Source organism: Lynx rufus, unplaced genomic scaffold, assembly GCF_022079265.1.
Source record: "Lynx rufus isolate CCGP_SWC_20201006 ecotype Redwood Valley unplaced genomic scaffold, mLynRuf1.p SCAF_6, whole genome shotgun sequence".
Lineage (NCBI taxonomy): Eukaryota > Metazoa > Chordata > Mammalia > Carnivora > Felidae > Lynx > Lynx rufus.
Genome location: NW_025814878.1, coordinates 58,753,897 through 58,778,237, shown reverse-complemented (window position 1 = coordinate 58,778,237; position 24,341 = coordinate 58,753,897). Strand labels below are relative to the sequence as shown.

The following is a 24,341-nucleotide window of genomic DNA, read 5'->3' as shown; positions in this document are numbered from 1 at the left end:
GGTAAGGGGCATTAAGATCTCTACTCCTGAAATCATTGTTGCACTATATGCTAACTAATTTGGATGTAAATTAAAAAAAATAATAATAATAAATAAAACAAAGTAATTATTGATAGGTATACATTTTGCATTTTATTGTTTTTTAGTTGTTTTTGTAATTCCTCTGTTACTTTATTTCTTTCTCTCTGTTCTTGTGATGACTTTCTTTAGTGTAATGCTTGGCTTTCTTTTTATTTTTTGTGTATCTGTTTTAGGTTTTTGGTTTTGGTTACCATGAAGTTCATATACAGCATCTAAAGTATACAGTAGTCTATATTAAGTTGATGGTCACTTAAGTTTGAACATTCTTTTTTTTTTTAACGTTTGTTTTATTTGAGAGAGACAGAGTGTGAATGGGGGAAGGGGCAGAGAGAGACGGAGACACAGAATCTGAAGCAGGCTCCAGGCTCTGAGTTGTCAGCACAGAACTTGATGTGGGGCTTGAACTCATGAACTGTGAGATCATGACCTGACCTGAAGTCAGATGCTTAACAGACTGAGCCACCCAGGCTCCCCAAGTTTGAACACATTCTAAAAGAACTTTAATTTTACTCCCTGCTCCACATTTTACGTATGTAGTCATATTTTATATTTTTTTTTATTTTGTGAGTCCCCTTAACTAATTTTTAGGATATTATTGATTTTATAACTTTTGTCTTTTAACCTTCCTACTAGCTTTATGATTGATTGCTCTACTACTTTTACTGTGTATTTGCTTTCACTCGTCACAGTTTTTGCTTTCATAGTTTTCTCCTAATTATCTCTTCCATTTAAAGAAGTCCCTTTAACATTTCTTGTAAGGGTGGTTTTGTGGTGATGAACTCTTAACTTTTATTTGTCTGGGAAACTCTATCTCATCTCAATTTTGAAAGATCACCTTGAGAGATAGAATATTCTAGGTTGTAGGCTTTTTCCTTTCAGCACTTTGAATATATCTTGCCACTTCCTTTTGACTATAAAGTTTCTGCTGAAAAATCAGCTGATAGCCTCCTGCGGTTTTCCATGTATATAAATAGTTGCTTCTCCCTAGCTGTTTTTAAAATTATCTTTTTATCTTTAATCTTTGACATTTTAATTATTATGTGTCTTGGTGTTGATCTCTTTGGGTTCATTTTGTTTCAAAGTTTTTGTGCTTCCTGGGCCTAGATATCTATTTTCTCCCCTAGGTTAGGGAAGATTTCAGCTATTGTTTCTTAAAAAAAAAAAAAAAGATTTCTGCCCCTTTTCCTCTCTCTTCCTTGGGATCCCTATGAGGTGAATGTTTGTTCACTTGATGGTGTCTCAGAAGGTCTCTTAACCTAATTTTGCTTTTTAAAATTCTTTTTTCTTTATGCTGCTCATCTTGAGTGCTTCCTATTAACCTGTCTTCCAAAATGCTGACCCATTCTACATCCACTGATGTACTATTGATTTCCTCTAGTATGTATTTCATTTCAGTTATTCTTCAACTCTGATTGGTTATTTTTTTTATGTTTTCTCTTTATTAAAGTTCTCACTAAGTTTATCCACTCTTTTTCCCAGTCCAGTGAGTATCTTTAGGACCATTATTTTGAACTCTTTTGTCAGGTAAATTGGTTATCTCTGTTCTATTTAGTTCTTTTTCTCAAATTTTATCTTATTTTTTTTTTATTTGGAACATATCCTGTCACCTCATTTTGATTGACTTTCTGTATTTGTTTTTATGAATTAGGCAGAACAGTTACTTCTCCTAAACTCAAAGGAAGTCTTGTATATGGTTTTCCCCTGTGTAGACTGTGTGCCTGGTGACTTTGGCTAACTGAAATGGAGCTGTGGCTAGTGTGGCCTGGGGGTGCCAGGACATTCTGTGCTGGGTCTGCTTTGGGAAGGCCTGAGCTGAATGCCCTGGTCAGGGCATTTTCAGGACTTGCTGCAAAGGCCAACATGGCATGATAGCTCAGGCTGAAGTGTGTACATACTGGGTGGGGGTGGGGGATTGGGGGGGTCCCATTACTCTCTGCACAGAAGATATTTTGGCAGTATAGTTGAAGCTGACGGGGGGAAAGGGTATCCCAGAGTGCTCCACACGAGGGTGTCCTGGTGGTGGCTGGAGTCAAGGCAGATGTGGTTAGGGTGGCCTGGGGCATTCTGCACAGGGTATCATAGTAGAGCAGCAGAAACCTAGGTGAGGCATGGGCAGGGGGTATCCTGGCAAGTCATCTGGAGTTGAAGTGGTTTGGACCAAGAATGTTGCTGCAGTAATTTGGAGTGATGGCTGGAGCTGTAGTGAGTGCTTGCTAAGGATGTCTTATGTGCTGCACTAGGGCCGCCTTGGTTAGGGAGCTGGGGCAGGTGTGGGCTAGGGGCCCAAGGCTCACTGAGGCAATATGCCAGCTAGGGTACCTAGAGACTGCTTCTAACCACCCTATCAGGTGGTATCATACAGTATTTATCTTATCCTGTCTGATTTATTTACCATAAACACTATAAGGTCCACCCATGTTGCAAATGGCAGATTACCTTCCTTTTCATGGCTGAATATTATTCGTGTGTGTGTGTGTGTTCTGCATGTGTATGTGTATATGATAACAATTTCCTTATCCATTCATTCATTAATGGACATTTAGGTTTTTTCTATGTGTTGGTGATTGTAAATAATGCTTCAGTGAAGATGGAGGTACAGATAACATTTCAAACTAATGATTTTATTTCCTTCAGATATATACTCAGACGTGGTATGGATCATATGGTAGTTTCATTTTTAATTTTTTGAGAACACCTCCATACTGTTTTTTGTAGTGACTGTACCAATTTATAGTTGGACCAACAGTATACAAGGGTTTCCTCTTCTCCAAATCCTCACCAACACTTGTTATTTCTTATCTTGTTGATGATAGCCATTTTAACAGGTGTGAGGTGATAACTCATTGTGGTTTTGATTACCATTTCCCTGATGATCAGTGATGTTGAGCACCTTGTGACATACCTGCTCGTCATTTTTATGTTGTCTTTGGAAAAATGTCTGTTCAGATCTTCTCCTTTTCAATCAGACTGTTTTTCTCTGTTGAGTTGTAGCAGTTCTTTATAGTGTTTTGGATATTAATCCCTTATCAGATATATGATTTTAAAATATATTCTCCCATTTGGTAGTTTGGCATTTCATTTTCCTTTGATGTACAGATGGTTTCCTTTGGTGTACAGAAACTTTTTAATTTCATGTGGTCCTACTTATTTATTTTTGCTTTTGTTGCCTTTGCTTTGTGTCAAATCCAAAAAATCATTGCCAAGACCAATGACAAGGAGTTTTCCCTGTTTTCTTCTAAGACTTTTATGGCTTTGGGTCTTATGTCCAAGTCTTTCATCCATTTTGAGTTGATTTTTGAGTATGGTGAAAGAGAAGGGTCTAATTTCATTGTTTTGCTTCTGTCTGTCCAGTTTTCCCAATATTTTTTATTGAAGAGACTATTCTTTCTCTCATTTGTATATTCTTGGCTCCTTTGTCATAAATTAATTGAGTGTGTGTGTACACACACACACACACACACACACACACACACACTCATATGGGTTTACTTCTGGGCTCTCAAATTTTGTCCTGTTGATCTATGTGTCTATTTTTATACTTAAACCATACTGTCGTATTTAACATAACTTTGTAATATATTTGAAACCAGAATTTGTGATGACTCAGACTTTCTTCTGCTTTAAGATTGATTTGGCTCTTTTGGGGGTCTTTTATGGTTCCATACAGATTTTAGAGTTGTTTATTCTTTTTCTGTGAAAAATGCCATTGGAATTAAGATAGGGATTACATTGCTTTAATAGTATAGACATTTTAATAATATTAATTTCCCCAGTCAGTGGGCACAGAATATCTTTCTATTTAATTGTGTCTTCTTCAATTTCTTTCATCAATATCTGATAGTTTCTGGTGTACAGATCTTTCTCCTCCCTGGTTCACTTTATTTCTTGACATTTTATTCTTTTTGCTGCAATTATAAATGAGATTGCTTTCTTAATTTCTCTGATAGTTTGCTATTAGTGTATAGAAACACAACTGATTTTTGTATATTGATTTTGTATTTTGTCTCTTTACTGAATTTGTTAGCTCTAACAGTTTTTTTTTCTGGAGTCATTAGAATTTCTATATAATACATCGTCTGCAAATGAAGACAGTTTTATGTCTTCCTTTCTGATTTGGATGTCTTTTATTTCTTGTGTAATTGCTTTGGCTAGGATTTCTAGTACATTGTTGAATAAAAGTGGCAATAATGAGCATACTGGTCAAGTTCTTAACTTTAGAGAAAAAGCTTTTAGCTTTTCACTGTTAATTATTTTAGCTGTAATCTTGTCATATAGCTTTTATTATGTTGAGGTGTGATCCCTATATACAGTTTTTTTTTTATTATGAATGAATGCTGAATTTTGTGAAATGCTTTTTCTGCATCAATTAGATTATTGTTTGAGTTTTTGTATCCTTCATTTTGTTAATGTGATGTATAACATTAATTAATTTGCATGTGTTGAACCATCCTTGCATTGCTGGAATAAATCCTACCTGAACACAATATATGAAACTTTTAATGTATTGTTGAATTGAGCATGCTACTATTTTCTTGAGGATTTTTGCTTTTTTTTTTTTAATTTGTTTTTAATGTTTATTTATTTTTGAGACAGAGAGAGACAGAGCATGAACGGGGGAGGGTCAGAGAGAGAGAGGGAGACTCAGAATCGGAAGCAGGCTCCAGGCTCTGAGCTGTCAGCACAGAGCCCGATGCAGGGCTCGAACCCACGGACCGTGAGATCATGACCTGAGCCGAAGTCAGACGCTTAACCAACTGAGCCACCCAGGCGCCCCAGGATTTTTGCTTTTATATTCATCAGGGATATTGGCCTGTAATTTTCTTTAGTGTGCTTGTGTGGTTTTGGTATTTAGGTAATGCTGGCCTTGTAAAAACAAGTTTGGGAATGTTCCCTTCTATTTTTTAGAAACCTTTGAGAATATTTGTATTTATTTCTGTTTTAATCTTTATTATTTCCTTGTACTGTTTTTGTTTTTTGTTTGTTTTGTCTTTTTGTATTTTACCCCTTGTACTGTTTTTGAGTTTTATTCTTCTTTTTCTAGCCCCTATGGAGTCTAAGCTTAGGTTGTTTTAGATTTCTCCTACTTCATGAGGTAGGCCTCTATTACTATAAACTTTCCTCTTAGAATACCATTTGCTGAATCTCAAAGATTTTGGAACATTGTGTTATCATTTTCATTTGTTTCTATGTATTTCTTTCTTTGTTTTTTTTAATAAGTTGTACACCCAATCTGGGTCTTGAACTCACAACACCAAGATCTAGAGTTGCATGCTTTACCAGCTGAGCCAGCCAGGTATCCCTCCAATGTGTCTTTGATTTTTTCCTTGATTTCTGCTTGTCTCATTCACTGTTTAGTAACATGTTATTTAATCTTTATGTATTTGTGTTCCCTTCAATTTTTTCTTTTGGTTCATTTCTAGTTTTATAGTGTCCTGGTTGGAAAAGATGCATAGTATGACTAAAGTATTTTTGAATTTGTTGAGACTTGCTTTGTGGCCTAACATGTGATCTGTTCTGTAGAATTCTCCCTGTGCACTTGAAAAAATGTGTATTCTGCTGTTTTAGGATGGAATGTTCTGAATGCGTCTGTTAGACCTGTCTCATCCAATGTGTCATTCAAAGCCACTGTTTCTTTGTTGATTTTCTGTTTGGATGATCTACTGATTGGTGTAAATGGGGTTTTAATGTGCCCTCCTCTTACTATATTACTGTTGATTACTTCCTTTATGTTTGTAATTAGCTGCTTTATGTATTTCGGTACTCTTATGTGCATCAATATTTATAATTGTTACAATTCTTGTCCCTTTATGATTATGTAAGGTCATTCTTTGTCTTTGGTTACAGAATTTGTTTTCAAGTTTATTCTGTCTCCTATAAATATTGCTATCCCAGCTTTCTTTTTAGTTCCATTTCCATGATAAATGCCTTTCCATTCCTTTACTTTCAGTCTGCATGTATCTTTAAGTCTGAAATAAGTCCTTGTAGGCAGCATGTAAATAGCGTTTGTTTTTTATCCATTCCATTATCTCTGTCTTGTGATTGGAGTGTTTAGTCCATTGACATTCAGAGTAATTATTGATAGGTATGTACTTACTGCCATTTTGTTACTTGTTTTATTATTGTTTTTGTAGTTCTTCCCTGTTCCTTTGTTTTGGTTTCTTCTCTTATGGTTTGTTGCCTTTCTTTAGTGATATACTTGGATTCCTTCTCTTTATTTTTTTGCATATATATTACTGGTTTTTGATATGTGGTTACTGTTCAGTTTGTATATAACATCTTATGCATATAGCAGTTTATATTAAGTTGATGGTTGCTTAAGTTTGAACCCACCTTAAAAGCACAAAACTTTTACTCCTCTCTCCCCTACATTTTAGGTACATGGTATTTACATCCTTTTATTTTGTGAATTCCTTGGCTGATTTTTAATTTTACTGCTTTTGTGCTTCCTGCTTTTACTCCTGCTTATGGTCTTTCCTTTCTACTCAGAGAGTCCCTTTTTACATTTCTTGTAAGGCTGGTTTAGTGGTCATGAATTCTTTTAATTTTTGTTTGTCTCAGACTCACACCTCTCCTATTCTGAATGATAGCCTTGCTGGACAGTGTATTTGGCTGAAGTTTTTCTTCTTCTTCTTCTTCTTTTTTTTAGCACTGAATATATCATACCACTCCCCTCTGGCCTATAGAGTTTCTGCTGAAAAAATCAGCTGATAGCCTTTTGGGGTTTTCCTTGTATATAACTGTTTTCTTTTGCTGATATTAAAATTCTGTCTTCATCACCATTTTTTGCCATTTTAATTACTATGTGCCTTTAAAAAAATGTTTATTTTTGAGAGAGCATGCGAGAGGGAAAGAGCAGAGAGAGAGAAAGGGAGACAGAATCCCAAGCAGTCTCCATGCTTGTCAGCATAGAGTATGATGAGGGGCTCAAAGTCACGAACTATGAGATCATGACCGGAGTTGAAATCAAGAGCAGGATGCTTAACTGACTGAGTCACCCAGGTGCCCCACCATGTGCCTTTTTCTGGACCTCCTTGGGTTGAATTTGTTGAGGGCTCCCTGTGGCTCCTGGATCTAGATTTGTTTCCTTCCCCAGATTGGAGAAGTTTTCAGCTATTATTTCTTCAAATAAATTTTCTGCCCCCTTTTCTCTCTCTTCTCCTGCTAGGATCCCTGTAATGTAAATGTTATTAAGCTTGATGGTGTTCCTTCATTTCTTCATTCTCAATTTTCATTATTATTTTTTCTCTCTCTTCTATTCAGCTTGGTTGCTTTCCATTACCCTGGCCTCCAGGTCACTGAACTGTTCTCCTGATTCCTGTAGTCTACTATTTATTCCATCTAGTATGTTTATAATGTCAGTTATTGAGTTCTTCAACTCTGTCTCTGTTGAAGACCTCACTGAGGTCTTCCACTCTTTTCTTAAGTCAATTATTTTTATGATCATTACTTTAAGTTCTCTATCAGGCATATTACTTGTATCTGTTTCACTTAGGTCTCTTGCTGTGGTTTTGTCTTGTTCTTTCCTTTGGGACATAATCTTCTGTCTCCTCAATTTTTCTAACTCTGTTTCTATGTATTAGGAAAGTAAGCTATGTCTCATGCTGAGACATAGTGCCTTCTGAAGAGCCTCTCTGGTGCCCTGTAACGCTATGTTGCTTGTTTACCAGAACCTGGCACTTCATGGGATGTCTCTTATGTGTATTGTATGTGCCCTGTTGTTGTGGTTGAGCTACATTTACCTTTAGTCCAGTCACTTTAAATGGCTCTCTGCCTGATGTGGACAGGATTTCATTTCTGTTTTGCTTGTGGGCCACTCTGAGACTGCCCTGAGCTTGAGGTGGATCAGGCCAGGCATTTATCGGAGTGCATTAGCAGTGAACTGGAGGGTGCTCTCCTTAATGTAGTTTCCTAAGAAGATTTTGTTGGTGGGTGGGACTCATAGTCAGACCATATGTCTGACCCCAGCCCCAGTCTGCTGGGGCTATAGTCAGTTGAATTTGTGTGCTTTTCTTCCTCTCTCCTGGGGCAGGAGTCACTTTGGGGTCATTTTGACCCCTATCAGGGTTGCTTGCACAGTCACATTGTTGTGACGCTTTGAATGGACTTTTGGGAGGGTGTGCTGGAGGGAGCAGGTCCACGCGAGAATGCAGGAGTCAACAAGACTTGAACTGTACTGCTGTGGGAGGTAGTCTATATATTGCTGCTTTGGAAAACTCCTGCCAAGGCCAGAATGTAGGGGCTGGTCTGCAGGAGAATGTAGTGGTGGGAAGAGCTCTTAAGAAGCTAGATGGAGACTCTAAATGCTGCGCTGATTCCTGCAGGTGTCCATTTTTCTAGGCTGGAGGGCAGGGGAGGTAAATGGTGCCTGCCAGCCCTGTTGTACCTGGAGAAATCTCCCAAAGATCCCTGTCCCTCCAGCACCTGCTCTGATATTAGTAAACAAATCTCTATCCTGTGTACCCCAAGTATCTTTCAAACTGCTGCTTCTATACAGTATCTCACTGGGGCTGTTATGCTGTCTCGTTAAGAGTGGAGACTCAGTTTACTTTTGCCATCCCACTCTCCTAGATATGACCCTGCTAGTTTTCAAAGTTCTAGGTGTTAAGCCACATTAATTTTAAGAACTCAAGAACTGAAGCTCCTCCGAATTTCAAAGCCAAATGTTATGGGGATTCGACTTTCCAGTGTTATGTCCTCTATGCCTGGTGTGACTGGTGTGGGGTCTGCTAGCCTTCCCTCTTGTGCCCACAGCATTGCTTCCACCCACGGACAGTCCACATGTTAGTTGGGCTCCCAACCATGTCTCCACCCTTCCTTCTCCCACATGCCATTTTCTCTACATTTATCTGTGGAGAATCTTCAGGTCACTTTCTGGGTTATTTACCCAGAGGTTTGTAGGTTTGTCTGTGGGACAAAGTGCATCTAGGATCCTTGTACTCCACTATCTTCCCCAGAAACCCTAATATACTTGCTTTCTTAAAAAGCCAGCATTATGGTTAGTCCTGTGTCCCAGTAGTCATTTTGATATACAAAATCAATCATTTTGAGTGGGTTTATTCCCATGGCTGGCACAGTGGTCCTATACAGAACAGATAAATTTAATAAAGGCCTTTAAGAGCCTTTACTATTTATGGGTAATAAGTGTCCATGTAAGTATTCGGATTGTCACTTAAAGAGATGTTTGGAATGGAAGTCTTCATGGATTATATACTCATCATATATCATGTTTCATTTTACTTATTGACAACTGGTTAGAGGTTGTATTATCGTTCATTCTGAACTGGGGTTGCATAGTCTCAAATACTTGCTTACTTTATGCATGACCAAGGAACTATTTTGGTTAAATAACAGTAATATATTGATGGTTGGAGAGGCTGCTTATACGTTCATACACAAGTTGCTTCTTTACTACTTGCTGGAAGAATATCCAACAGAGAATTAGATGAGAGAGTGGAATAGTGTTTATGAGATGATGATTAGACAGTAGAAATTCCTAAGTACAAATCAGCAGGTTGAAAAATACAGGAAAATGAGGTGAAAATAGTACATATGATAAAAATATCAAAGTTTAAATTTTGCATTAGTCACACACCTATATATATATATATATATATATATATATATATATATATATATATATATATAATCCTTGGATTCTAAGGGCATGGCTGACTGAGATTAATGAAGGTCATACTTAAATAGCTCAGAGATTAGTCCTTTGACATCCAGAAAGACTAAAGTCATTTATTGCCCTTGAAAATACCAGAAAATAACCTGTCTCTTTAGGCTGGCCCTTCTGAACTCTAATCAAAGCTTCTTTGTCACTTGTGGGATTCAGCTACATAGGCATGAAGCATGTCAGATACTGAGAAAGTATTCCATTTTATTTTATTTTACTACTTGACTTAGCATAGACTATTCGATCCATTACAAGAGCAACCCAAAAAAGAGAAAAACTGAGATGGTCTTAAATTAATGCTTGTTTAAAGATTGAGATTTGGACTTGTTAGTAATACTAACTCATGGAAAATACTAAGGATAGATGCATAAGGAAAGTGTTCTTGTTTATTTAGTGGGTGTCTAAGAATCATCTGGCACAGAGGTTGATTCTAACCTAATGTGCTGTGGATGATGAGCAGCATATAAGAGAGCAGCTGCGTAAGTGTGCAAGTGATTAGTTAGTATTTCCAGATCACCTCCACTGCTCTTCATTTACAATTACTTCCTTTTGGCTGGAGGATATGCAGCCAAACTGGCACCTCCTTCTCCCAGACGCCTTCTTTCTGCCAGTTTACAGGGGAGTGTTTTGGAGAAGTACTGCCAAAACTTCTTTTCCCTTCTCAGAGATTAAATAAATTACATCTGTTTAACATATGCAGTCTCTGTTGGCCCAGGGAACCAGACAAAACTCTCTGGATGATGACCTCAACTGATATTTTGTCTTCTAAAAATGTATTTAGTTGTGGAGGAAATATTGAAAATGGCACAAAATCTTTGTTCTCTCTTTGGTTACAAGTATGAGCTCATGATTGGCTCTACCACTTACTGCGTGACCTTGAGCAAGTCATTGAACTTTCTCTGTATCTATTTTCTTCTCTATACATTGAAGACAATACTTAACCTTATATAATTAAGGTAAATAGTGAAAGATCTCTGCTTTCTGTATTTAATGAAATACTAATCAGAATCCCATTGGGATTTTCCTTTTTCTTGCAGGGTGGGGCAATAATACTTGTCAAGTCGATCTTGAAGTTTCTCTAGGAAAGTCAAAGGTGTAAAAATAAGTTTTTGAACATTGAATGAGACTTGCCCTACTCAGTCAAAAGAACTGTAAATGTAGTATTGCAGGAAGATGCACAAATCACCTAAAGAGAACAACAAAAGTTTATATGTAGCATATAGAATAAATATTTTAAATTAGTAGAGATATTTTGTTCAACAGATGGGATGAAATAGCTAAATGTCCATTTGGGGGAAAAATAGCTAAAAGTTTGATCTTTCTTTTATTTTAGGCCTTAGTGATTTCCTCCTATATGAACTTGGATCCCCAAATCTCAAGGGCTTCTTTCATTTTAGAATGCATTATAGCAGTTAAAGGTTTAAAAATTATCCACTCACATAATAGATGAAGGCAGGAGTGGACAAGATATTGAAGAAGAGTACCAAGAGGTCTGTGGTTGGGATATTAAGGCACGTGTACACTTATGATGCAGGTGCAGAAAAGGGGACCAAAGGTGGATAGCAATAGGACAATGTCAATTGCGAACATTTTCTTTTGAAAATCAAGGAATCTAAAGGATGAAAGGTTTTAAATGAGGTTAGTGGAAGGTCAAACGAAGAGAGATTAAGAAGATTGAGGGCTAGAAAGAGACTGATAGATTTGACAAGTAGGATATGACCAGCTTTCTTCAAGAAAGAATTTTTCCAGTACACATATGGTTCCTGACCTAAAATGGTTTGATTTACAATTTTTCAACTTTACAGTGGTGCAACAGCAATACCCATTGAGTAGAAACCATACTTTGAATTTTGGATTTTGATTTTTTTTCTAGGCCAGTGATATACAGTATGATATGATCATGATGCAGGACAGTGGCAGAATGGCTCTCTCTGCCACTGTCCGGTAATTACGAGGGTAAACAACCAATATACTTACCATCATTCTGTACACATAACCATTGTTTTCCACTTCCAGTATAGTATTCAGTAAATTACATATGATACTTAACACTGTATTATAAAATAGGCTTTGTGTTTTATAATTTTCCCCAATCTTAGGCTAATGTGAGTGCTTTGAGCACAGTTAAGTTAGGCTAGGTTAAGCTATATTTGGTAGGTGAGGTGTAGTAAATGCATTTTTTACTTACGATATTTTCAATTTATGATGGGTTTTTGGGAACATAACCCCATTGTAAAGTGAAGAAGACTTGTATTAAAACTAAGCCAGATTCAGTGAGGTGACAGCAGGTTCAAAATAACAGAGACTCTTCCATATAATGACAGAGATGGAACTCCAGCTTAAAGGGAAATAACTGGGGAAATATATCCAGACTCAACTGATTTTTGAATCTGCTACTAAGTTATAATATTCTAGGTGCTAGACACTAAGCTAGATGTCACCAGTTTTCAGAACAAAGCTGCAAGGTCAATAGTTTTTTCATTTTACAGATGAGTATTTGTGAACCAACATATGACAACATTTACTAACTAGTTTTGGCAAGTTATTTAAGTAGTATGAGTTAAATTTTTTTAATTCAAATTCACATGCTGTATTAGTTTCAGGTATAATGCATATTGATTTTGTACCTAACCCCATGATGGCTGTATTTACCATTTGTCACCATATAATGTTACTACAATATTTACTGACTGTATGCCCTATGCTATATTTTTCATCTCCATGACTTACTTTGTAACTAGAAATCTGTACCTCTTAAGCCCTTTTGTCATTTTCACCTGTTCCCCTAACCCACCTCTGTTCTGGAAAACTGTTCTGGCAGTTTGTTCTCTGTACTTAAGAGTCTGTTTTTCTTGTTTGTTCATGTGTTTTTGCTGTTGTAGTTTGTTTTAGATTCCACATATAATGAAATCATATGGTATTTGTGTTTCTGTCAGACTTAGTTAGCAAAATACTCTATTGGTCCACCAATGTCTCAAATGGCAAGATCTCATTCGTTATTATGTCTGAGTACTATTCCATTGTTGTGTGTATAATTGCATCTTCTTTACCAATTCCTATATCAGTGGACACCTATATGCTTCCATATTTTGGCTATTGTAAACTATGTTGCAATAAATATAGGAGTGCATATATCTTTTCAATTGTTTTCACATTCTTTGGGTCAATACCCAGTAGTAGAATTATTATATCACATGGTATTTCTATTTTTAATTTTTTGAGGAACCTCCATAATGTTCTCCACAGTGGCTGCACCAATTTTCAGTTCCACCATCAGTGAAGTCTTACTTCTTTTGCACATGCTCGCCAAAACTTATTAGATTTTTTAAAATAGGTTTTTTTAATGCCTATTTATTTTTTAGAGAGAGACAGAGTGTGAGCAAGGGAGGGGCAGAGAGAGAGTGAGTGAGACACAGAATCTGAAGCAGGCTCCAGGCTCTGAGCTGTCAACACATAGCCTGATGCGGGGCTCAAACTTGTGAACCGCGAGATCATGACCTGAGTGGAATCCAGATGCCTAACCAACTAAGCCACCCAGGCACCCCACTTAGATTTTTAATGCTAGCCATTTTGACTGGTGTGAAGTGATATCTCATTGTGGCTTTGATTTGCATTTCCCTGATGATTAATGATATTAAGGAGTATGTGTGTTGCAGTCTCTCTGTGTTCTTCAGAAAAATGTCTCTTCATATCCTCTGCCCAATTTTAAATCTGATTGTTCTTTTGGTATTGAGTTATATAAGTTCTTTATATATTTTGGATATCAACCCCTTATCAGACATATCATTTGCAAATATCTTTTCCCATTCAGGAGGTTGCCTTTTCATTTTGTTGATAATTTCCTTCACTGTAAAAAGCTTTTTATTTTGATGTCATTCTAATAGTTTACTTTTGCCTTTGTTTCCCTTGCTTGAGGAGACCTAGTCATAAATACATGGCTGAGACTGATGTCCAAGAGATTATTCCTATGTTTTTTTTTTAAGGATTTTAATGGTCTCAAGCTTCACATTTAGGTCTTTAATGAATTTCAAGTTTATTTTTGTGTGTGGTATAAGAAAGTAGTCCAGTTTCATTCTTTTGCATGTAGCTGTTTTCCCAACACCATTTATTGTATAGATTGTCTTTTCCACATTGTTTGTCTTGCCTCCTTTGTTGTAGATTAATTGATCGTATAAGCATGGGTTTATTTCTAAGCTATTCTATTCCATTGATCTATGTGTCTATATGCTGCCAGTACCATATTGTTGTAATTACTATATGTTTGTAGTATAACTGATATATGGGATTGTGGTACCCCGAGTTTCATTTTCCTTTCTCAAGACTGTTTTGGCCATTTGAGGCCTTTTGTGATTCCATACAAATTTTAGGAATGTTTGTTCTAGTTTTGTGAAAAATGCAACTGATATTCTGATAAGGATTGCATTGAATATCTAGGTTACTTTGGGTAGTATGGACATTTTAACAATATTTTTTCAGTCTGTGAATATGGTAGATCTATCCATGTGTCTTATCTTCAGTTTCTTCCATTAATATTTTATAGATGAGTACAGAGTATAGGTCTTTCACCTTCTTAAATTTATTCTTAGGTTTCTTATCCTCTTTGGTGCAGTTATAAATGGGATTTTCTTCCTTTTTTATTGAAGTATTGCTGACATACAGTTAACATAGTGATTCAACAAACTTACACATTATGCTATGGTCACCATGGGTGTAGCTATCATCTGTCACTATACAATGCTATTATACCATTGACTATATTCTCTATGATGTACATTTTACCCCTGTGATTTATTTATTCCATCACCTAAAGCCTGTATCTCCCACTCCTCTTCACTCATTTTGCTCCTGTCCCACCCCCACCCCTCTGACAACCAACCATTTTTTCTCTGTATTTATGGGTCTGTTACTGTTTTTTGTTCCTTTTTGAGATTCCACATATAAGTGAAATCATATGATATTTGTGTTTCTCTAACTTATTTCACTTAGCATAATATCCTCTTGGTCCATCCATGTTTCTCCAGATCAGATCTTTTTAGGCTAAGTAATGTTCCATTGTATATACATACCACTTTTTCATTCATTCATCTATTGATGGGCACTGTGTTGCTTCCATATCTTGGCTATTGTAAATAATGCTTCAATAAACATAGAGGTGTAAGTATCTTTCTGCATTGGTGTTTTTGTATTCTCTGGATAAATACCCAGTATTGGAATTACTGGATCTTATGGTATTTCTGTTAAGTTTTTGAGGAACCTCTATACTGTGTTCCACAGTGGCTGCATGAATTTACATTTCCACCAGTAGTGCCCAAGAGTCCCCTTTTCTCCACATCCTCACCAGCACTTGAAGTTCTAATCTTTTTGATAATAGCCATTCTGAGTAGTGTGAAGTAATAGCTCATTGTGATTTTGATTTGCATCTGATGATTAGTGGTGTTGAGCTTCTTTTCATGTGCTTGCCATCTGTATGTCTTCTTAGGAAGAATGTCTGTTCAGGCCCTCTGACCATCATTTTAATCAGATCGTTTCTCTTGGTATTGAGTTGTATAAGTTCTTTACATATTTTGGATATTAACTCCTTATCATATATTGTTTGCAAATATCTTCTTTGATTCCATAGGTTGCCATTTTTTGCTTTGTTGATGGTATACTTTGCTGTGCAAAAAGCTTTTTTTTTTCCTTAGTCCCAATAGTTCATTTTTGGTTTTGTTTCCGTTGCCTCAGGACAATGTTGCAAAGGTCACAGCCAGAGAGATTACTGCCTGTTTTCTTCTAGGAGTTTTACAGTTTCATGTCTCCCATGAAGGTCTTTAATGCATTTTGTGTTTGTTTTTGTGTATGCTGTAAGAAAGAGTCCTATTTCATTCTTTTGCAGGGAGTTGTCCAGTTTTCCCAACACACTTATTGAAGAGACCGTCTTCTCCCAACTCTATATTTTGCATCTTGTGTTGTAGTAGATTAACTGACCATATACGTGTGGGTGTGTATCTGGGCTCTGTTTCTGTTCCATTCATCTCTGTGTCTGTTTTTGTGCCAGTAGCATACTGTTTTGATTACTACAGCTTTATAGTATATCTTAAAATGTTGCTTTGTGATACCATCAGCTTTGTTCTTCAATCTCAAATTTCCTTGGCTATTTGGGGTCTTTTGTGGTTTCTTAAAAATTTTAGGATTATTTGTTCTTGTTCTGGCAAAAATGCTATTGGTATTTTGATAGAAAATGCATTGAATCTGTAGACTGCTATAGATTCTCCCAGTACATGAACACAGTATATTTTTCCACTTGTTTATGTTGTCCTTATTCTCTTTCATCAATGTTGTACAGTTTTCAGCATACAGATCTTTTCAAATCCTTGGTTAAGTTTACTACTAGATGTTTTATTCCTTTTGGTATAATTATAACTCAAACTATTTTCTTAATTTCTCTTTCTGCCACTTCATTATTAGTGTATAGATATGCAACTCATTTTTGAGTATTAATTTTGTATCCTGCAACTTTAGTGAATTCATTTACTACTCCTAACAGTGTTAGGTGGAGTCTTTAGGGTTTTCTATGGTATAGCATTATATTATCGGCAAATAGTGATAGCTTAACTTCTTCCTTACCAATTTGGATGCCTTTATTTCTTTCTCCTGTCTGATTGCTATGGCTAGGACTTCCAGCACTATGCTGAATAAAAGTGGCAAGAGTGAACATCTTTGTTTTATTCCTGATCATAGCAGAAAAACCGTTCATCCTCATGGACTAAAATGTTAGCTGTGGGTTTTCATATTGTCCTTTGGTATATTGAGATATGTTCCCTCTAATCCCACTATATTGAGAATTTAAAAAATCAGAAATAGATGAATTTTGCCAAATGCTTTTTCTGCATCTATTGAGATGATCATAATAGTTACCATTTTTTAATGTGATATCAGGTTGATTTGTAAATATTGAACCATACTTGCATCCTTTCAATAAATCCCACTTAATTTTTGTGATTCTTTTAATATATTGTTGAATGCAGTGTGCTAATCTTTTGTTGATGATTTTTGCATCTATATTCAGGGTTATTGGCCTGTAGGTTTCTTTATAGTATCTTTGATTTTGGTAATAGTGCAATGCTGGTCTTATAGACTATATTTGGAAGCTTTCCTTCCACGTTTATTTTTTTGAAATAGTTTGAGAATAAGTATTAACTGTTCTTAAAATGTGTGGTGGAATTCACCTGTGAATCCATCTGGTCTTGGACTTTTGTTTTTTTAGGAGTTTTTTCATTACTGATTCAATTTTCATAAATGGTCTGTTCAGATTTTCTGTTTCTTTGTGATTTGGTTTTGGAAGATTCTGTGTTTCTAGGAATTATCCATTTCTTCTAGGCTGTCTAGTTTTTGTATAATTTTCATAGTATTCTCTTATAATTCTTTTTATTTCTGTGGTGTCTGTTTTCTTACTACTTTTATTTCTTTTATTTAAAGTTTAAGACAGACTCAGCAGGGGAGAGGGGATGAGAGAGAGGAGCAGAGGATCTGAAGCAGGCTCTGTGCTGACAGCAGAGAGCGTGACACTGGCTCAAACTCACGAACCATGAGATCATGACCTGAACCAAAGTTGGATGCTCAACCAACTGAACCACCCAGGCACCTCTACTTCTCTTTCATTTCTTATTCTATTTATTTGTGTCTCCTTTCCTTTTTTCTTGATAGGTCTAATTTTCTGTCAATTTTGTTTATCTCTTCAAGAACTAGCTCTTGGTTTTGTTGATCTTTTCTATTTTTTTCTTTGTCTCCATTTCATTTATCCATGCTCTGATCTTTATTATTTCTTTCCTTGGACCCTTGTACTAATCTTGGACTTTGCGCTTCTTTTTCTAGTTCCTTTAGATGTAAGTTTAGATTGAGATGTTTCTTATTTTTTATTAAAATTTTTAAAACATGTTTATTCATTTTTTGAGAGACAGAGTGTGAGTGGGGGAGGGGCAGAGAGAGAGAGAGAGGGAGACACAGAATCTGAAGCTGGTTCCAGGCTCTGAGCTGTCAGCACAGAGCCCGATGCAGGGCTTGAACTCATGAACCTCAGATCATGACCTGAGCCAAAGTCAGACACTTAACCAAGCCACCCAGGTATTCCAGAATTTTTATTTCTTGAGGTAGTCCTATGTCACTATACATTTCCCTCTTTGGGACACAGTGAAAATGGTTCTAGATTTTTGACTTGTGTTTTCATTTACGTTAGTCTCCAAGTATTTGTAACATTTTCTCAGTGTGTACTTCATGGACCCATTGCTTCTGTGGTAGAATTTTATTTAACTTCCATGTTTGTGTTTTCCATTTTTGTTTTTTTTGTTACTGATTTCTAGTGTCATACTATTGTGATCAGAAAAGATGCATGATACGATTTCAATCTTCTTAAATTTATTGAGTCTTGTATTATGCTTTAACCTATGATCTATTCTGAAGAATGTCCCATGTGCACTTGAAAAGAATCTGTAATCTTTTGTTTTTGGATGGAATGTTCCATATATATCTCTTATACCAGCTGGACCTAATGTGTCATTTGAAAGATACTGTTGAGGGGCACCTGGGTGGCTCAGTCATTTAAGCATCCCAACTTCAGCTCAGGTCATAATCTCATGGTTCATGAGTTTGCTGTCAGTGCAGAGCCTGCTTTGGATCCTGTCCCCTGCTCTCTCTCAAAATTAATAACTTAAAAAAAAGACTGTTGATTCCTTCTAGTGTATATTTCATTCAGTTATTGTATTCTCAACTTTTTTTTTTTAATGTTTATTTTGAGAGAGAGTGTGAGCAGGGGAGGGGCAGAGAGAGAGACACACACAGAATCCAAAGCAGGCTCCAGGCTCTGAGCCATCAGCACAGAGCCTGATGCAGGGCTCAAACCCATAAGCTGTGAGATCATGACCTGAGCTGAAGTCGGACCCTTAACCGACTGAGCCACCCAGGCGCCCGATTGGTTCTTTTTAATATTTTTTCTGTTGACATTTTCACTGTCACTTCCACTCTTCAGTCTGGTGAGCTTCTTTATAACCATTACTTTGAGCTCTTTGTTAGGTAGATTGGTTATTTCCATTTTATCTAGTTCATTTTCTGAGGACTTGTCATGTTCTTTTATTTGGAGCATATTCATTTATCTCCTTACATTGCCTTTGTGTTTGTTCTTATGAGTTACTTCTAAAATTGATAGAAGAGTCTTGTGTATGATCATCCCCTGTGTGGACTGTGTTTAGTGACTGGGTGGTTAGAGTTGTGGCTGGCATGAGCTTGGTGGTCCTGAGGCACTCCATGCTGGGGCTTCCCTGATGAGATGACTGTAGCTGAAATGGGCATGGGTCAGGGTATTCCTAGCTCTCAATGCAGAGGGTGCCCCAGCAAGACAGCTGAAACTAAAGTTGGTGCTAGCCAGGTTATTCTGGGGCTCTCCACTCTATGGGCACCCTGGAAGATAGCTTAAGCCAAAGCAGATGCAAGCTGGGGTGTACTGGTGTTCTCTGCATGGAGGGCACCATGGCAGATTAGATGAAGGTGAAGAGGGCTGCAGGCTGGAGTGTCTTGGGCATCCTGTGCAGGGGCTACCCTGGCGGGGTAGCTGGAGCCAAGGTGTAGTGTGGTCCAGGGCATCCTGGGGCACTCCGTACAGTGGTGCCTTGACAGGAGAGCTGTAGTTGAACTGGGTGCAGGCTGGAGTCTCCTCAAATGCTGTTCATAGAGTGCTGTGATAGGGCAACTAGACCCATGGCTAGTGTGGGCTAGCCATGTGCACAAAAACTCATGGTGTTTGGTGCAGGGTATGCCCTGGTGAGGTGGCTATAGCTAAGACAGGGTGCAGACTTGGGGTTCTTGAGATGCTCTGTTCAGGTATAGTCCTGGATGTCTCTTGAGTTGGGGGTGTCATACATAGCAAGACATTAGGAGCTAAAATAATGTGTGCCTGGAGTGTGCCATAGTGCTTTGTGCCTGTGTCACCTTGGTAAGTAAGGTGGCTGTAGCTGTAGTGAGCCCTGAGAAGGGGTGTCTTGGTGTGTGGTGTGCTGGAGGCTGACCTAATTGGATGGCTCAGTCTGGTGTGGGGTAGAGGCCAGGGGTTCAGAGTCAATAGGCTGGCTAGAGTGCCTGGACACTATTCCTGTCCATGCTGTCATGATGGAGAGGGAACATAAAACAGCTCTGTTCACCAGCATCTCCAATCCAGAGTTCTAGCTGCTGTCCTGTTGCTTGGTGGTGGTAGGGCTGGATCCTTTATATTCTAGTTGCTTTTAATTTGTAGCTTTCTTTCTGTGCCCCAGGGTGGGTGCATTACAGTCCCTTAGTACTATCCCTCTCCACTGCTCTTCAGTGTTGGAACTGTGGGTTCTCTTTAGTAACAAGACTCCATCTTACAGTTATGTGATCTTTTGTGCAGAGGCTGTTCAGTCAGCTCTCACTTCTTCAGAAGGAATTGCTCTACAATAGGTTTATTATTTGGTGTGTCTGTGGAGGAGGTGAGTTCATACTCTTCCTAAGTGGTCATCTTGGACTACTCTCCAATGGAACTGTTCTCTTAATTTCTCTTTCTGCTACTTCATTATTAGTGTATAGAAATGTAATACAAAATTAACATACAGAAATGTATCCTACAACTTTACTGAATTCATTCATCTCTTCTTTGGTGGAGTGTTTCGGGTTTTACACACACACACACACGCACATGTCATTGGCCAATAGTGGTAAGTTTATCTTCTTACCAATTTGGATACTTTCCTCCCTCTTGATTGATTGCTGCAGCTAGGATGTCCAGTATTATTTTGAATTAAGATGGTAAGAGTGGACCTTCTTGTCTTGTTCCTGGTCTTTAGAGGGAAACCTTTCAGTATGATGTTGGCTGTGGGTTTTTCATATATGGTTGGTGTTATGGTATGTTCTCTCTAAACACACTTTGTTGAGTTTTTATCATGAATGGATGTTGCATTTTGTCAAATGCTTTTTCTGTATCTACTGACGTGACCATATGGTTTTTAGTTATTACTCTTATTAATATATCACATTAACCTATTTGTGAATATTGACATGCTTTTTATTCCTGGAATAAATCTCACTTGATCGAGGTAAATGATATATTTTTTAACGTATTTAGTTTGCTAATATTTGTTCAGCATTTTTTGCATGTATGTTCATCAGATATACTGGCCTGTAAGGTGGTTTTGTTTTGTTTTGGTCTTTTTGATAGTGTCTGGTTTTGGTATCAGGGTAAAGCTGGCCTTGTAGAATATATTTGGAAATTTTCCTTCCTCTTCTGTTTTTTGGAATCCAGTAAAACCTTGATTTGCAAGCATAATTCATTCCAGAAGCATGCTTGTAATCCAAAGTGCTTGTATATCAAAGTGAATTTTAAGTACCATTGGCTCAGTTGTGATCATGTAACATTCAGTATCCCATACTACACGTATTACAAGACATCACTTGTTTATCAAGTTAAAATTTATTAGAAATGTCTGCTCGTTTTGCAGAACAAGTTACTCGCAATCCAAGGTTTCACTGTAGTTTGAGAACAGGTATCAACACTTTAAATCTTTGTTGAATTTACCTATGAAGTCATATGGGTCCTGGACTTTTGTTGGTAGCTGTTTGATTACTAGTAATGAAATTGAATGGGTAATCAGGCCATATTTTCTATTTCTTTCTGATTTAGCTTTAGAAGATTGTATGTTTCTAGGAATTTATCCACTTCTAAGTTGTCCCAATTTGTTGGCACATAATTTTTCAGAGTCGTTTCTTGCAACCCTTTGTATTTCTGTGGTGTCAAGTTATTTTTCTTCCTTCATTTCTGATTTGGGTCTTCATGTGTCTGGATAAAGGTTTCTCTTCATTAATCAATTCTTATTGATTTTTCTTTTTTTAAGTTTATTTCCACTCTAATCTTTATTCTATCCTTCCTTTTACTACCTTTGTTCTTTTTCTAGATCCTTTAGGTATAAGGTTAGGTTGAGATTTTTGTTTGAGGCTGTTATAAACTTCCCTGTTAGAACTGCTTTGCTGTGTCCTGAAGATTTTGTACTATAATGTTTTCACCTACATTTTTCTCCACGAATTTTTTGATTTCTTTGATTTTCCTTGAGTCTATGTGTTTGCATTTTTTTCCAGTTCTTATAAATTATTTCTAGGTACTCTTGTGGTATGAAAAGATGCTTTGTATGATTTCAGTCTTCTTAAATTTATTGAGATTTGTTCTGTGGCCTAACGTGATCTATCCTAGAGAATATTCCATGTTCACTTGAAACGAATGTGTATTCCACTGTTTTTGGATGGAATATTCTGTGTATATCTGTCAGGTCCATCTGGTATAATGTGTTGTTCAAAGCCACAAGATTTTTCTTAGAGGAAGACAAAGATACCTACCTAAAAACTGTTTACATTATGCAGACACATAAAAATATATAAATGTATATAAGAACACTTACCTGGACCTTAATACAAATTTCTGGTTCCATACTGTGAGGAAAAAAACTAATGCCTAAGGTATGTGTGGTCATGGCGGCATCACTGAGTTCAACTGCAGGCCTCCTTTAATGTGTATAAGGCATTATTTTGAGCAATCATCTTTGACGAACAGGCTTCTCTTCTTTTGTAGGTGGTGGATGTAAGTAGAGAAGGCAAAGAAGAAGTATTTTATGGGCCTACACTTCCTTTTGCTTCTAATGGAATAGCGGCATGCTTCCTTCCAGCTCCATATTTCACATGCCCTAACCTTCAGACTCTTCAAGTGCCTCATCACAGGATTGGGACCATCTGAAAACCAATGCTTTGTTAATAACTATCATTAACAGAAGGGAAAGAAAAGCTTCACTTCTGAATACTGGGCATGAAAAGACTCAGTGCTCAATGCTTCCTTGTTTTGTTTTATATGTCTTATTTTCAGATAAACATTAGCAAAAAATGAACAGTTTTCTAAAATACATTACTGAAACCTCCTGTCACCCTTCTCTCTGTGTGTCAATATGCAATATGTCTGACTTTTACTGTGGTGTAGCTCAGTGACAACTTAATGGTCAATTACTGTTCCATGGGTCTTTAGAGCCTTTGTTGTAGACTTTCTCTAATCAGCACTGTCTAGGAAAACAGGAAAATGTTAGTAAGGCAATTTATTTCACAAGTACTGCCATCAATGATCTTCAAAAAAAAAAAAAATCTTCCGTAGTTAATCCCCTTACTACTTAAAACTGGGTTTGTAATTTTTCTTTTAAAAATTTAACATTATGCAGCCCCACTAGTATAGACTCAGTATTATGACATTATAAAATTTTAAATGCCATGTTTTATTCACAGTAACACGAATGATAGAAGTACACTGGAACAGCAGTTGAACGCCCAGATTGTTCAGCTTGGTTACTGTGACCTTGGGCTAGGTGCTTAACTTTCAGTGCTAGTTTTCCCATTCTTTAAGGAGGATAATTATTGATTTCCGTATCAATTCAGAAGAATGTTGTGAGGATTAGGCAAATGCTCTGAAGTACTTCATTTAAGAAAAAAAAAGTTACTCAAATTACAAGGTATTTTACTGTCTTTAGAATTCTGTAACTGAACGGGGAGATTATTTTTGAAATTATTTAAAAATTACTAAATAGAACTTGGAACACATGCTGTGGGAGAAATGATTCTGAAAAGCATGTGAAGAGATGCTAATTAGGAAAAGGGGAGTCTACCAAGCCAAAGATTCCTAAGTCTATACAAATTCTTGCTTCACATCATAATTCAAACACTTGTTTAAACTCATTTAGCGAAAAATGACATTTCAAAGCTCAACAAAAAAAAATTAGCTGTACTAATTTGGGCACCATAAAGTGCTCTGACATAACTGTGAACCTAGACTTAGTAGTTCTAATAAAAGTTTTTGCACTTTGTTAAAGGTTATGTCAATCTTGAGCACTTGTGGGACTCTTCCTCCACCACCAATACATATTTTATTACTACCACTTTTAATAATGCATAAGAATTCTTATTTAGGCTAGGTTTTTGGATTTGCTTTGTCTATAACAATATATACATATATATATGTATATATACACATATATATATGTAATAAAAATCACATTGGAACATAAATTCAAGAAGTGTAACATGAGTTTTTCCCTTTTCCTAATCTTGTTAGGATCTAAGTCACTTTACTAAAAGGAAGACTTTAGTTGGACTTTTTTCCTTTGGCATAAATTGTTTAGCAATCCTTACCTTACAGGAAGTTGTCATTTTATTCATGTAACCACTTTTGGTATTCAGAAATAAAAACAAACTTTTTAAAATCCTAAATACAAAATTCACTAACTTTTCACACTGTTATACCTAAAAATTTTAATTTTTAAGTAATAATCTGGTTATTCAGATTAAAGAGCAGAGAAGGAAAGACTAGGCATAAGGGGAAAAAGTAAAATAAAAACCTCCCAGAGATTTAGACAAAAAACCTTCAGAGTAATTTTACAGTTCTGAAAAGTGAAAATTGATACTGATATGATATTTAGAAGAATTACAGAGTCTCTTTAGAAGAGTTTATAAATCATGTAAACTAAATATTTTAAATGCCTTACCAAGTCAGGAAAATGACTCTGGCATTTCAGAT

At 36.6% G+C, this 24,341-nt stretch overlaps 1 protein-coding gene across 7 annotated transcripts in view; it reads left to right on the top strand.

Moving 5' to 3' along the window:
• KLHL32 (kelch like family member 32) overlaps positions 1–22,688 on the top strand; it is a 192,880-nt gene extending 170,192 nt beyond the window's left edge. For all 7 annotated transcript variants that reach the window (XM_047102442.1, XM_047102441.1, XM_047102440.1 and 4 more), the window contains one exon: positions 22,362–22,688. In XM_047102442.1, the coding sequence (XP_046958398.1) occupies positions 22,362–22,523 (162 nt within the window). In that variant the 3' untranslated portion in view covers positions 22,524–22,688. The remainder of the gene's footprint in view (positions 1–22,361) is intronic.
• Positions 22,689–24,341: the final 1,653 nt, after the last annotated feature.